General features: G+C 57.6%; 1 protein-coding gene across 1 annotated transcript; it reads left to right on the top strand.

Annotated features, from left to right (window-relative positions):
- The first annotated feature begins 230 nt into the window (after positions 1–230).
- On the top strand, positions 231–3,132 carry FOXD2 (forkhead box D2). Its single transcript, XM_061344876.1, is given in 3 exon segments — positions 231–1,444; positions 1,447–1,496; positions 1,498–3,132. Coding segments are annotated over 3 exon segments (1,347 nt in total). The 5' UTR covers positions 231–648; the 3' UTR covers positions 1,999–3,132.
- The last annotated feature ends 10,552 nt before the right edge of the window (positions 3,133–13,684 follow it).

Raw genomic sequence — 13,684 nt, 5'->3', positions numbered from 1 at the left:
GCCCGGACGGGGACCGCGCTCCCCGGGGATCCGGGTCGGGCCGGGCAGCTCCTCACCGGGACCCGCGGGGGCTGCGGCGGGCGCCACGTGATGCCGGGCGGCCGTATAAAGGCCTGGGGAGCGCTGGCAGGAGGCGCAGAGTGGGAGCGTTTCCATCGGGTCCCAGCTCGGGAGGGGTGGGGAGGGGGGAGCCGCCTTCCCAACTTCTGCCCTCCCCCCTCCCTCTTCCCCCGCCCCTCCCTCCCTCTTTCCCTCCTTCCCCCTCCCTCCCTTCAGCCCAGCCAAGGAGCCTCCGCAACCCCGATTTTTTTCCCCCTTTTCCTTCCCCCCCCCTTTTTCTCTCCTTTTATTATCATTATTACTATTATTTATTACCGCTGCTTCCAAGCTCCCTGCCCAGCCTCCGGGCGCCCCGTCCCTCCCCCCCCGCCCCGCGCCCCTTCGCTGCCCCTCCCTCCGTAGCCACCACCCCGCAGCCCGGCCGCGGCCCCGCCAGCAGCGGCGCGGCGAGCGGGGCGCGGAGCGGCGGCGCCGGGGCGCGGAGTCCCAGCGGCGGCCGCAGCCCTCCGGCACGGCCCCGGGCCCATCCCGGGAGCCGCCGCTAGGTGGGGGGGGGAGCCCGGCCCCGGCCGCCCCGGCCGCACAACAATGACTTTGGGCAGCAGCGGCGGCGGCGGCTGCGGGATCATGTCCGAGCGCTCCCCGGAGGAAGAGCCGCTCTCCGAGGTGGAGGACGCGGATATCGACGTGGTGGGCCCGCCCCAGGATGGGGGCAAGTACAGCGAGGACGAGGAGGAGGAGGACGAGGAGGAGGACGAGGAGGAGGAGGACGGCGGCGATCCGCTGGGGCTCGCCCTGCCGCGGAGCGGGCCCGCCAAGGCGCGCATGGGGGGGTCCCCGGAGCGACTTTCCCCCGCCGGCGGCTCGGAGCCGGCGTGTGCCCGCGGCGCCGCGCCCGGGGAGAAGGCGCCCGCGGGCGGCGGCGGCGGCGGCGGAGGCGCGGGGGGAAAGAACCCGCTGGTGAAGCCGCCCTACTCGTACATCGCCCTCATCACCATGGCCATCCTGCAGAGCCCCAAGAAGCGGCTGACGCTGAGCGAGATCTGCGAGTTCATCAGCGGGCGCTTCCCTTACTACCGGGAGAAGTTCCCCGCCTGGCAGAACAGCATCCGCCACAACCTCTCCCTCAACGACTGCTTCGTCAAGATCCCCCGGGAGCCCGGCAACCCGGGCAAGGGCAACTACTGGACGCTGGACCCTGAGTCCGCCGACATGTTCGACAACGGGAGCTTCCTGCGCCGGAGGAAGCGCTTCAAGCGGCAGCAGCAGCTGCACCCGCCGCACCCCGAGCTGCTGCTGCGGGCCGGGGCCGCCGACCCCGCCGCCTTCCTGCCCAGCTTCGCCTACGGACCCTACGGCTACAACTACGGCCTGCAGCTCCAGGGCTACCCTCACCACCACCACCACCACCCCGGCGGCGGAGCCGGGGGCACGGCGGGCGCCTTCCCTTTCCCGGCGCCGCACTGCCCGTTACCGGCTCCGCCGCCTCCCGCCGCCACCTCCGTCTTCTCCGCCGCCTCGGGGCTGCCCTCCTTCCTGGGCGGCGAGCTGAACTGCAGGAAGTCCTTCTACCACCCCCAGCTGAGCCCCACCGCCCTGCCCGCTGCCCTCCTCCAGACCCTGAAGCCGGACCCCACGCCCGCCGGTGGCGGTGGCAGCGGCGGCGGCACCGGCACCAACCACCCGTCCCGGCCCTCTTTTTCCATAGACAACATCATCGGGGGGGCCGTGCCCCCACCGCCCAGCACCAACCCCAGCGCCGCTCCCGCCGCTCCCTACCCGGCCGGCCAGGCGGGCCCCCCGGCACAGGTCCTGGCCGTGCTCAGCCCCGCCTTGGCCCCGGCGCAGCCCCAGGTCAGCCTGGCACACGAGCCGCTCCTGCAGCCGGCCCAGAACTTCTCCAGTAAAATCACAACCCTGAGCAGCTGTCATTTTTAAAGTGTGCTGGGGACGGGGGGGACCGGGGAGGGGGCGAGAGTCGAGAAGCAAAAGGCCCCTTCCCAGCTCTCCCCCCTCCTCCGAAACTGGTTCCCTTTCCCTCTCCCCTTCTCCCCCATCTCCTCCTGTTGTGTTTTAAAGGTAGGAAATATTTCCTTTTTTTTTTTTTTTTTTTTTTTTATTTTTAATTTTTACTTTATTTCCAGGCTCTGCGGCATCCAAATCTGTTTGTGTCTATTTGCTCGGGGGAAAAAAAAAATCATTAAATAACTCGGGAGGGCGGGAGAGGGGAAAGAACAACACGGTTTGGTCCCGCAAGCGCCAAAGCGTATTTATAAAGTGGCCGTAACCTAAGCTGGGACCTGGGCTGGTTGAACACGCAACGTCTTGCGGGGGGGGGTGAAGGAGGGGGGGGGGGATGTTAAGAAAGAAACGGTCTTAGGATCGGAAATGTTTCCTTTGAGAGGTGCGGGTTTTCCGCGGGGTCCCCTAAATCGCCTGGGAAAGCGCCCCGGGGAGTTGCAGACGCTCCCGGTCGCAGCGAACCCGTTTTCGTCCCTGCAAGTCTCTCTCCCGGGCGGTTTTTGCCATGTGTTTCCGTGTCTCCCCTGCTCTCAAAGAAAATGTTTTAATGGTTCGATCTTATTTTTAGTTTCTTTGAAGCTTCGGGTTTGGTTTGAAAAGGCACTGTTTAGGGTTTCTTTATTTTTAAGAAGAAAAGTCGGTGAAACTCAGGACTGCGGTTTATTTTTGTTTTCCTTTTTTTTTTATTTCCTTTTTCTTTTTTTTTTTTTCCATTTTCTTTTTCCAATGAGACATTCAAATGCACGTTTTAAGGAAAATCCGATCCGTTTGATGAGTTCCCATCCTATTCTTTTTTCGACCCCCGTTTTCCCACCCCTTCCGTGCGTGGGTTTTTTGGTGTACTGGTAATTATTTGTATATAGATTATTCGGGAGCTAATGAGCGGAGTCCAGTTAACTCTTCACTGGTTGTGCATCCGTCATATCTATTTTATTGAGAGAATCTGTGAATAATTTGATGTGGAAAAGGCAACAGAATTTTGTCCACCGTTGGTGTAAATTAATAAATGTTTGTGACCTGGTTAAAAAAAATGATATTAATAATCCCAAACGTTCTTTGCGATGTCCTTTGTCACGCTGAGAGCCCGGAGCCCCGCTCGGGCCTCGGGGAAGCGAGTGGCTCGCACCCTGGGGTTGGCGACACTCACCCGGCCGATGAGTTTCTGTGCCCGAAGCCGGCGGCACCGAGCGCTCCCCTCCGCGGCCGGGCGCGCAGCTTGCGCGGGGTGCTCTGCGCTACCTCCCTCCCGTTGCCTCTCCCGGCCGGGCCGAAGAGGGGATCCCCGCTTTGGCCGACAAGGGGAAGGACCCTGCATATTTTTATTTTTTCTTCATTATATTTTTTATTTACTTGCTTTTTGGTTTGTTTCCCCCCCCAAAAATGCCTGTTTCTAGGGAGAGGGAGGTGGGGGTAGGGAGAAAGATTCTCCTATTCCCCCCCATCTCCTTTTATTTTGTTTGGAAAAGTTGACACATGAGAAAATCAGTTGGAGGGTTCCCCCCCCCCCCCGCACACTCGTCCCCCTTGGGCCTGCAGCATTTGAATGACCGAATGAAACTTGATCTCCGCCTAAATTTTGCAACAACTTACAAAGTAAATAAACATCTTTTAGCGCTCCCTTCTTCTCCGAACTTCTACCCCCCCCCCCCCCCCCTTCCCCATTTATTTATTTCAGGGACCAAACGTGGCTCTTTGGTTTGTTTGTTGGCAGGGACCCTGATCTAAAGAATCGAGGCCTTTCTCCCCGTGCAGCTGAAGGAGAAAATGGAAAAGACAAAAAAGCAAGCGCTGAGACGTACGAGGCAGGGAGCGGGGGCCGGTCCCCGGGCGAGCGGGGCTTTGTGCGGGGCCCGCCGGGGCTCAGGCAGGAGCCGGGCGATGTGCGCCGATGGGGAGGGGGGGGTCGGCTTTTCTTTTCTCTCCCCCTCCTTCCCCTTTTTTCTCCCCCCTCCTCTGCCCCTGTCTGTGCCACCGCGAACCTCCGCGCAGTTTGTTGATGTTGTTCCTGAACGTGCCGCCTCCCCGCAGCGAGCGGTCTCACATCTCGCCTTCACACACATTTGCTTTTGAAAAGCGATCTTCGTGTCCGGCACTTGGTTGTCTCCCTTTCATGTCCAGCTCCTACAAAAGGGGCTACAAGACTCGACATGGGAGAAAAGAGGAGGCCAATGAATCTATTTTCCAGATTGCCAAGCACATGGTTGGAAATTGAAGGGGCTTTTGTAGCATTTCCCCTTCCTCCCTCCCTCCCGGCTCCTTTTCTTTTGCTTGTGTGCAAATTGTTCAATTGCTCTGGCAGGGGTGTTCCTGACAAGCTCATTACTAGAAGGTGCCAGACCCCTCCTCTCCCTCTCCCCCGAAGTCTTTGATGAAGTTAAAATGCGCTGATAACCGCTCTCGGGGCTATCTTTGTTCAGCCTTCTTTAATAACCGAGCCTGCTTTGAGGAGAAGGGATCCGAAGGAAGAAAGCGATGTGCAGCGAGGCTGGGTGGTGGTGGTGGTGTGTCTGGAAGGGGGGTGTGTGTGTATTTTAATATAAAGTAGCTATTTTTAATATTTTGGGGGCTTGTTTGTTTGCGAAGTGCGGGAGGAAAATGAGCCAAAGGGGCCAGGAGCGGATAAGAAACAGCAGCCGGTGTCCCTGCAGCCTCCGCTGGTGCTGGAGGTTCTCCAAGTTGGTGGTCCCAGGGTTTGGAGGGATGGAGGGGGGTCCTCTCTGCAGGGAAGCGGTGCTTCCCCAGAGAGACCCCTTTCTCCCCCCTCTCAAGGGAGGAGGCTCAGGGGGTTCTGTCGCTGGGACACTTTCCCCCGGCTCAGTTCCTCTTCTTTTGCCTTGAGGAGTCATTGCGGGGTTTTAAGCCGCGGGCGCCGGCCGGGATTGAAGTTGAGCTTTCTGAGTTGATTTTGCCCCCTTATCCAGGAGCCATGGGTACCCCTCGCAGGACGGCCCAGAGCTGCAGGCTCATCTCTCTGGGGCCTGCGAGCGCCGGCGCCGCTGGGTTTTGGTGTTAGTTTCTTTTTGAGGGGAAGATCCCCAAACGGCTCTAACTTTAGATTTTCCCCATCCCCTAAATTTCCCCCAACCACTCGAGCTCTCCCCGTGCCCCGGTCAAACTCACGCAGCCTGCAAATATCCGCGTCGCTCGGGGAAAGGGGAGGGGGGGGGGACCATCGGGGATCCCCCGAGAACCAGCTCCCCATGGCCGCCGGTACTGAGGGCAGCAGGGAAGCACCCAGGGGGCTTCAACACGGCCAGGAACCCCTAGTAGGGCTCAGCTCTGGGGGTTGAGCTGAAACCTCGCCTCGGCGAGCCAGGACGGATAATGGCTCCTAATTACGGGGCTGGCTGGCTCCGCAGCCCCGATCTTCACGGGACATTATTTTTAAGCGTTCAGCGAGGATCATTTTTCACGCCTCGCTGCCTAAAGGAGGGTTTTATTTATTTATTGGAGGGGAGGCGGGGAGGACACCGGCAATAACGGAGCACTGAAAGGAAAATAATTAGCTGTTGCAGTCGCTGCCTGGGAGTCCCTGGCCAAAAAGGTGACCCTGCATTTCTCTTCCCCCTCCTCCGTAGGCGAATTCTCCCCGTTCTCGGAGTTGCTGTCGGTGGTTGTTTTACCGGTGTTAAAGCCTCCCCCCGGCCGGCTGTGACCCCGCTCCCGTCTCGGGGCCCGATCCTTTGCTGTCGGTTTGGGCTTTTTTCCCTTCTTTCCGCGCCGGGGCTCGGCGGCTGTTTGCGAGCAGGGCTGAGGGATGCGGGTTTCCTCTCCTTGCTCCGGCTTTGGTCAGGCAGCTGCGAAGCTGGGTTTTATTTATTTACCTTTCAAATGTGCCCCCACTCCTCTCCTTTCCATATGTCAAATGACCGGGTTGTAACAAAACCGCGTATTTACTCCGCGGCGGTTTTCCGTGTAAAGCGCAGCCGGGGAGAAGCGGAAAACAGGGGGTTCTCCACGGGTTTATCGGGGCGGGATAAACCAATCCTGCCTCGGAATATCCCCGTCGGGACCTCAGCGGGGATGTGGGTTAATTCCTTTCTCTGCTTTCGCTTAACTAAACCCGCGTTAAGCAGAGCGGGTCCCAAGGAAGGAAGCGAATGGCCCTTCTCTCGCCGGCCGGGCTGCGGGGTGCGGAACCCCGGCCCGCTCGGCCTCGCCTCCTGCCTCCTCCCCTGGCACCTTCTGCTTTCCATTACTGCCGATTTGGAGAATTAGGAAAGGTCAGGATCTTATTCTTTTCTCCGGTAGCTTTTTGGTTTTCTCTTTCTAGCTTCTCGCAGCCCCGAACAAAAATAAATCAACCTGGATTATAGAAACCCCCTTAAAACAGCGAAAGCATCTTTCCCAATAGCTCGGTCCTTCCTCCGGCATTGCTCTGGCCATTCCCTCTTCACGGTAGATTTAGGATTTAATAATAACGCCCAAGTCTCCCAGTGCCCGACCTGAAAGCATTTTCCTGCCTCCTCACGTTGGAAAATAGCTGCCCCCCAGCATCTTCTTTCTCTTCCCATCTCCCTTTCGTTTCTTTCCTTTCCCGGTACAGAAAGTAGAGAAAAAAAAAAAAAAGGAATCCCATTTTCCGATCTGGAGAGCGCGGGAGGAGCTGCCGCAGCCGACTCGGCCGCAGGGAAATTGCCTTGGAAATTAAGTTGGTACTTTTGAAATCCTCCTCGAGATGTTCGCGGTACGTCAGGGCACTGCTCTCGTCCCTCCGTTTGTCTGTCGAGCGAGGAGAGGGGCCTGGGCTCCGCGCTCTACCCTCGCCTCCCGGACCACGGCTCGTCTTTCCTTCCTCCTCCTCTTCATCGCCTTTTCTTTCTTGTCCTCTCTTCCTAATTTCTTTATTTCCCCCCGTCTTTTCTTATTCTCCCTCTCTTCTTCTTTCTTCACTTCTTTCCTTCTTTCTTGCTCTCTCTCGTTCTCTTTCCTGCTATTTTCCCGTCTTTCTTCTATTCAATTTACCTGTTTCTTTTCCCTTTTCGCCCTCTTTCCCTCTTTCTTTTTATCTCTTCTTCTCTCTCCCCTCCCCTCTTTAGCTCTCTCCGTTTAGCGTTTCCTTCTCATTCTACCTTTTTCTCTCTTTCCTTTTATTCCTTTTCCCCTTCTTTAATCTCTCCTCCTCTTATAATTTTCAAATCATTCTCTAGCTCCCTCTTTCCTTTTTCCCTTCTCCCCCCCCCCCCTTCCCGCTTTCCTTCCCTCTCTCTTGCTCTTCTTAGCTTTCTCTTTCTTTCCCTCTTTCTTCTCTCCTTCCTGTTTCTTTCCCTGTCTCTCCAGTCTCACCCGCTTCATCTCGGGTTCATCGAGGGCCACTTTCCCGCTCTCTCCAGGAATTTTCCAGCCCACCCGGGGGGAATCTCAAGCCCGACCGCAGCGGGGGGTCCCCCCCTCCTCCTTTGATCCAGGGGAGACACCGGCGGCCCCCCCGGGGTCCATGCGGGAGGCGCCGTTGGCATTTAATTGTTTCATTAAGTACGATTCAAGTTGGCAGCCCAAGCCCGTGGCAGCAACAGGTGACGCTGCGATGCGGGACGGGCATAAAACCTCAAACACTCGCGGCAAGGTTTGATCGCGCGTTTCCAACCCTTCGTCATTCAAACGCTGATGGTCTCGGGTGGACGGTACCAGGGCTTTCCAGCCCCGACGGGCAGTCGGTACCGGCATCCCAGAGGCCTTTCTCAGACGCGGGCAGGAGGGATGCCCCGCTTCTAACCGCCCTGGCTGCTGCGATCCGGATAAACCAGATATATGGGTATGGAGTGAACTAGTCGTTCATCTCCCCGTGTGCCAAGGCAGGTCTTGTAAACCGGAATGAGAAGCTGCAAGGGAGATCGATTATCTCCCCGGTGAGAGGTCGGGTGTCATGAGTTTGTGTGGCTGTTCCTACAGGGGAGGTTTCATGTCGGTGCCTCGGGATCGTTCTAATTACCGGTTCGGTGATGTTTCCCCCCCCTCTTCCTCCTGATCCTTTCGGAGTATCGAGGCTCGGGCTCCATGTCGCAGAGTGGCAAGGAAACACTTTTCGGTGCTGTCCTTGGCCGTTTCGATCAGATTTCGATTTCGGGGCTTTAACTCGCCTTTTAAGTTTAATTACAGCCCTCTTTCGTTAGCACCGGGCTTTTGGAAAGGGTTTTATCAACACCCGCGATTCCTTTCACTGTCGCGCAAATTCCCAGATCCTCCACTTTTCCCTGACGATTGAGGCGAGCGGAGAGTCCTCGGAAAATCCGTGTAACCTGAATGAGCCCCCATTCCCCTCCCTCCCCTCTTCCAAATCACTTCTCAGCAGTGAGAGTCACCAGCGGGCACGCGATCGCTTTTAATTCCAGCCGGACTCCCTGTAAAATCCGTGGGAATTTTCCCCTCCACATGGACGACATTCCCTGGGGTGCCCCCCATGGTCCCCCTCCATCAGCCCTGCGCAGAGGAGGGACACACACACAGAGGACAAGACCAGGGTGTTTGAAACCTTGCAGCGGGGTGGGAGCGGAGCCGTGTTCGGGGCACTCTCGGACCCCCGCAGGGCCGGAGGAGCCGCTGCTGTCGCTTTAAATTTAGACAAAGTAAGCGGAGAAGGAAAAACTTTCCCCGTATGAGGACGGGGCCCAAAAATGCCCGGGTCCATGGACGGACCCCCTGGCCTCGGACCTTGGTCCCCATCCCCTGCAGGTCTTGCGGGGTGCGTGGGGCAAGAGGGATGTGAAGCGGCCGGCAAGCCATCGCTGCCCCCCTCCAGTCCCGCCTGCAGCGCTCCTCTGATCTCCACTTCCAAGGAGACAAACGTGGCCGTAAAATAGAAGCAACAAAAGGAGCGGGCAGGGCTCGGCTGGGACCCGCGGCCGGGCGGGAGACCCCCTCCGAGGGGTGTAGAGCCGAGCACCCACGGCCAGCCGGGGGGGGGTGAGGGGATCTGGGGGGCAACCCCTTCCCTAGGCCAGCAGGGTCTCCCAGTGGTGCTCTCCTGTATCCCCCAAACGCGCCTTCCCACCGCTCCTTCCCCCCACCCCCCCGAGATATTAACGGGGTTATTTCTGAAATCCCCCCACTTTTGGGTTTTACTTTTTCTTTCTTTTTTCCTATTTTCTTTCTGTTATTTAATGACTTCACTTGCAAAACCCGAGGCCGCTGCCACCTAACGCGGATCCCGGCACTGAAATCCACGTCTCCTCTGTGACTTACAACCCAAATCCCAGTCCCATGACCTTTCTCTTCCCCCCTCCCGTCCCGGGTTCCCCACCCTCGGTCATGTGGGACACGAGTAAATTTATCCACCCTAGTGGAAAGGCCTCCCTTCTGCAGTGGCTCCGGGGAAGCCCGACACGTTTCACATGGAAGATAATTTCTTGTCCCCACCTTTTTCTCTCTCTTTCGTTCTTCTTTTAATTCTGTTTTAATTTAATTTCCTCCTCTGCCCCACAACGCTCCCATCTCCTCTCGGGCATGCTCCTACACTGTGTATCTCTTTCAACAAGCCCCTGCCAAGAGGATCACTTCAGAGAGACGTTTCTGACGGCTCTTGAGCTCAGGAGATCATCGAAAAGGGCATTTCTGGCCTCCCGCGAGCGGAGAAAGAGCTGAGCCCTGGCTGCTTCCCGTAGCCCTGCAGCTTCCCCCCCCCGAACTGCGAAGGGTCCCCACAGCCCCAAGTAGTTGCGGCTGGTGGCTGAGACCTGCCCTGCGGGAGGGGAGACCCCCCCCCACCACACACACCCGGCCGCAACTCCGTCTCTCCCGTGGCTCCGGCCGGTCCTTCCCCCGATCCCTGCCCCTCTCCCCCCTCCAGCTCATGGGGGTAAACCGCATCCCTGGGTCTCCTCGGGGAACTGCGGCGGGTGAAACAGCCCACCCCGGCTGCGTGTGTGTGTGTGTGTCCAGCCCAAGTGCGTTTTCCAGTTGCAGCCGGAGATGGGGAACCCTCGGCCAGGCTGCAGGGGGGTGCCCACGTACCCCCTCCCCATCTCTGCTGGGAGGTGGGTGGCATTAGGAATAAGGTACCGCCCTCCTTGGGGCAGTACGGCAGCTACAGAGGGGAGGCTATGTGCGAGGGAGGCAGCTCCGGAGGGTCGTGAGCCCCTCCGGGAGGTTGGGGCCAAGCGGTGCCCCCCCATCCCCACTGTCCCTGTCCCAGCGTCCCTCGGCTCCTTCCCCACCCTTGATGGGCGCTCCGAGCCGGGAGCCTGGAGCCCTTCACGGGCTCTTGTTGGGATGCTCGGTATGGACGGCCCGGAGCAGGAGCCGATGCCGCCGGCTCCGCCGTCGAGGCCGGCTGGAAGAAGCCGCTCCTCCGCCCCAAAGAGCGTTGTGAACCGGCTGCGGGCGGCTCCAGGTCAGGTCCCGCCGACCCCCCCCCCCCCCCCCTTTTATGTTTTTCCTTGTTTTTCTCTTTATTTTTGGCGCTCCAACCGTGGGGCCGTTCTGGGCTTTATCCCATCCGCAGGCAGGTGTCGGGCACAGTCTGGTGGAGGAGATGACACCCCGGCTCTGAGCGGAGCTGTCTGGTCTTTCCCTTCCGTCCTTGCCCGGCAAACTCCTTCCTCAAGGGCTCCCGTGGAAAACGCCATAAAAATGGCGAGAAATTGATAGAAACGAATCGTTTCTCGACCCCTCTGACATCGGGAGAGGTATTGGGGAAAGAGTCACCGAAGTCCCAAAAAGCCAGATTTCAGGCGCTGCTGTCGGCTGTGAAAGTCGGGCAGTACATTCTCCCGTATGGAAAATACACATATTGGAGCCCCCCCCGCCAGATCCAGCTGATATTACAATCGATATTCCCAGAAATTTCCTTTTACTTTTGCACATTATTCCCTGGTCACGCTTTTTTTTCTTACGTCACAGATCAGAAGGGAAATATTCATGGAGAGGGAGGGTGCCTTGGGATAATAGGAAACACGGGTCCTTTTCAAAAATGAATACACCACTTTTTTTTTTTCACCCCAAATTTCAAGAGGTAAAATAAAAATGTGGAAAAAAAGCAGCGTCGATGGGGGAAAAAAATAAAATAAAGGCAAATCAATCGGAATCGAAGGTTTTCCCGAAAACCGAGTAACTTAAAGTGGATTTCCAGCGCGGGGCCGAGCCAAGGGAGCGGATCCCACCACCCAACCCGCAGGTGCCTCGGCAGGAGCTTCTTATAACCCACCGGTTTGTACCATTTTCCCAGCTCCCGACGAGCACTCTGGCATGGATGGACCCTTGCTCATTCCCGCTCCCAAATCCTGGCCACAGGCGCCCTTTCCCTCCTGGCCGCTCCCCACGGGAGGGTTTAAATATACCAACCTCCCCTCAAACATAGTATTTGGGTACCGGTGTTATTTCCAGGGCTGCCGGTTTTCAAGGAGGGAGAAGCACAGGGTGGGGGGGGGGACGACGACGACGATGACGGCTGCCTCCTCTATTTTAATGTCATTATAGTTGCCGTGGCAACCCATTGGATCACTCCTCCTGGAATGAACCTTGTGACAATGGTTGGTTTGAGAGAAATCGGTAAATGTGCAACCGAGGGACACAGCTACATTACCGCGAACAACAGCGGGGGTTTAACATGTGACCCTTCCAATTACACTGATGATACCTCGGTGCAGCTGCCTCCGCCGCGCTGCCAAGATGTGGCTGTTTCGGGGGGGGGGGCGGGTGTTGTTTCGGGGTATAGCTTGATGGGGATGGGGCCACAACCCCCCCATGACTCTTCCCTCCCGATGAGCATTAAGAGGGGAATAGCATCTCTGCACCGGGATCGGGAATGTGGTCCCAATCCTTCCAAAAGAGAAACAGGAGAAAGGAAGAAAAGCTGCTCCGGGGAACGTGGAGGGAGCTGAACACGCGGAGGAGCTGGTGAATAATGATGTGCCGGGGGGGGGGGAGAGAAGGGACCCCCGTACTCCGGGGCACACAGTACCGGGGCACATCTGTAGCACGGCTGTAGGGAGGAATGAGCAGAATCCCCCCCTCCTCAAAACCCCACATAGTTTGAAGCCTTAAAATATGGTTCAGAGAATTACAAGTAATCAGAGCTGCGGGGGTCAGCAGTGCAAACTTTTTAAGACTAATGTTTATTTAGAAAAGTGAGTGGTGTCTGCGTTGCTTTTCTTGTGCCCCGGCACAAAAGTCCTAATGGCTTTTGCAGACTTTCCATCACAAACTCCTGCGTATGGCGCGGGGACCACCGCCGAAAACAACCCCCTGTCAAAGGCAGCATCGGCACAGGGTTTTAAACGACCCCCCCTCGTCTTTCCGTGAATCGGTGACAGTATTTTCGGCACCCCCTCCCCAGTTTTGCCCCGCTTTCCCCGTTTATTTGATGTAACCAGAGCCCTCGGTAACGCTGGGAAGGAGAAATCGAGGAATGGGGACGGAGATTCCGCCACCCCTCCCCAGCCCCGTTCTGTCCCAGTCCTCAAAGCAACGCGGGGGTTCAGCCGAGCTGGAAACCTCGTTAGGAGGAACCCGGGGGCAGAGGCAGGAACCGATCGGGAGAGCTGGCTGCTCGCCTTCGGGGAGGCATCGCTGGCAAACCCATTCATTCCCCCGTCTCTCCCCCCGTTAGTTTTGGGGGTCTCTGTTAATCCCGCCCCTAAATTCCCACCCTGGGGATCAAACGTGATCACCAGGTGGGATTTGACCTGCCCTTGGCGAGACTCAAGTCTCCGTCTAAGGATGCTACTTTTGTTCCTAGGAGGAATAAAACCAAGAACCCCCCAAAACCTCACTTGTTTTTTGGGGCAGTCCCTGCTCAACTTTAAACAAGAGGATCCCGTTGGAAGCCGGTGGCACCAGCCCTAAGTGCCTTGCAGCGTGCCTGGGAGAACTCAGCTGTGCTTCATCCCTCCCCACATCACCCTCCTGCCCCTGACAGGTGGCAGGAGCAGGGAAGGGGCTCAGCTCCTTTTCCAGCAAAGCACAGCAATAGCAGCCTAGATGTGGACCACAACCAGCAGCAGATCACACCTCCTTCCCAGGTTGTTGGCAGGTTTGAGTGTGCCACAGCAGAGGGACAGGGTTAGCCTGGGTTAGCCAGGGTTAGCTTGTCCACATCCCACCGTGTGTCCCAGGGGATCCTGCTCAGAAAAGCAGCTAGTAGGAAAGGGCTGGGTGATGGAGCCATGGGGAGTGGGACCTGGAGAGAGCTCCATCTCTGGACTTGGTGGTATGAGGGTAGCGACTTGCCCCCTGTGTTAGGTCCCCAGTGTGGATGGACTAGGAACCCCTTGGTGTGGCTCAGAGCTGGGGTCTGATGCCATTGTCCCCTCTTCTATCATTAGGGCTCACAGCTCATCATCAGGGGACCTGGGAGGCTCTGCAGTGGGACAGTGCTCTCAGAAGTGGGATGTGAGGAGAGAAACACAGTGGGGAAGAGGAACGGGGGAGAAGGAGGAAAGAAAGAGGCTGGATCCTGCTCCATTTCCAGCCAAGTGACTGTCTTGTCCCACTCCCAGAAAGCCAAGCTCAGTTTAACCCCTTCTTTGGTCTGAAGGAGAAAAAAGATAGCTCAAACCTGAGAAGGCTGAACCAAGCAATGGCTGCTGAAGGTGCCTTTGGGAACACAGGCATACCCGAGGCTTGATCCTGCTTTCCCCATGCCACATCAAGCTCAGATGCTCAG

The sequence above is a fragment of the Neopsephotus bourkii genome, unplaced genomic scaffold (assembly GCF_033783945.1).
Source record: "Neopsephotus bourkii isolate Nb327-2 ecotype Australia unplaced genomic scaffold, CSIRO-AGI_Nbou_v1 NB_234, whole genome shotgun sequence".
Taxonomy (NCBI): Eukaryota; Metazoa; Chordata; class Aves; order Psittaciformes; family Psittacidae; genus Neopsephotus; species Neopsephotus bourkii.
This window is presented reverse-complemented; position numbering and strand designations above follow the sequence as displayed.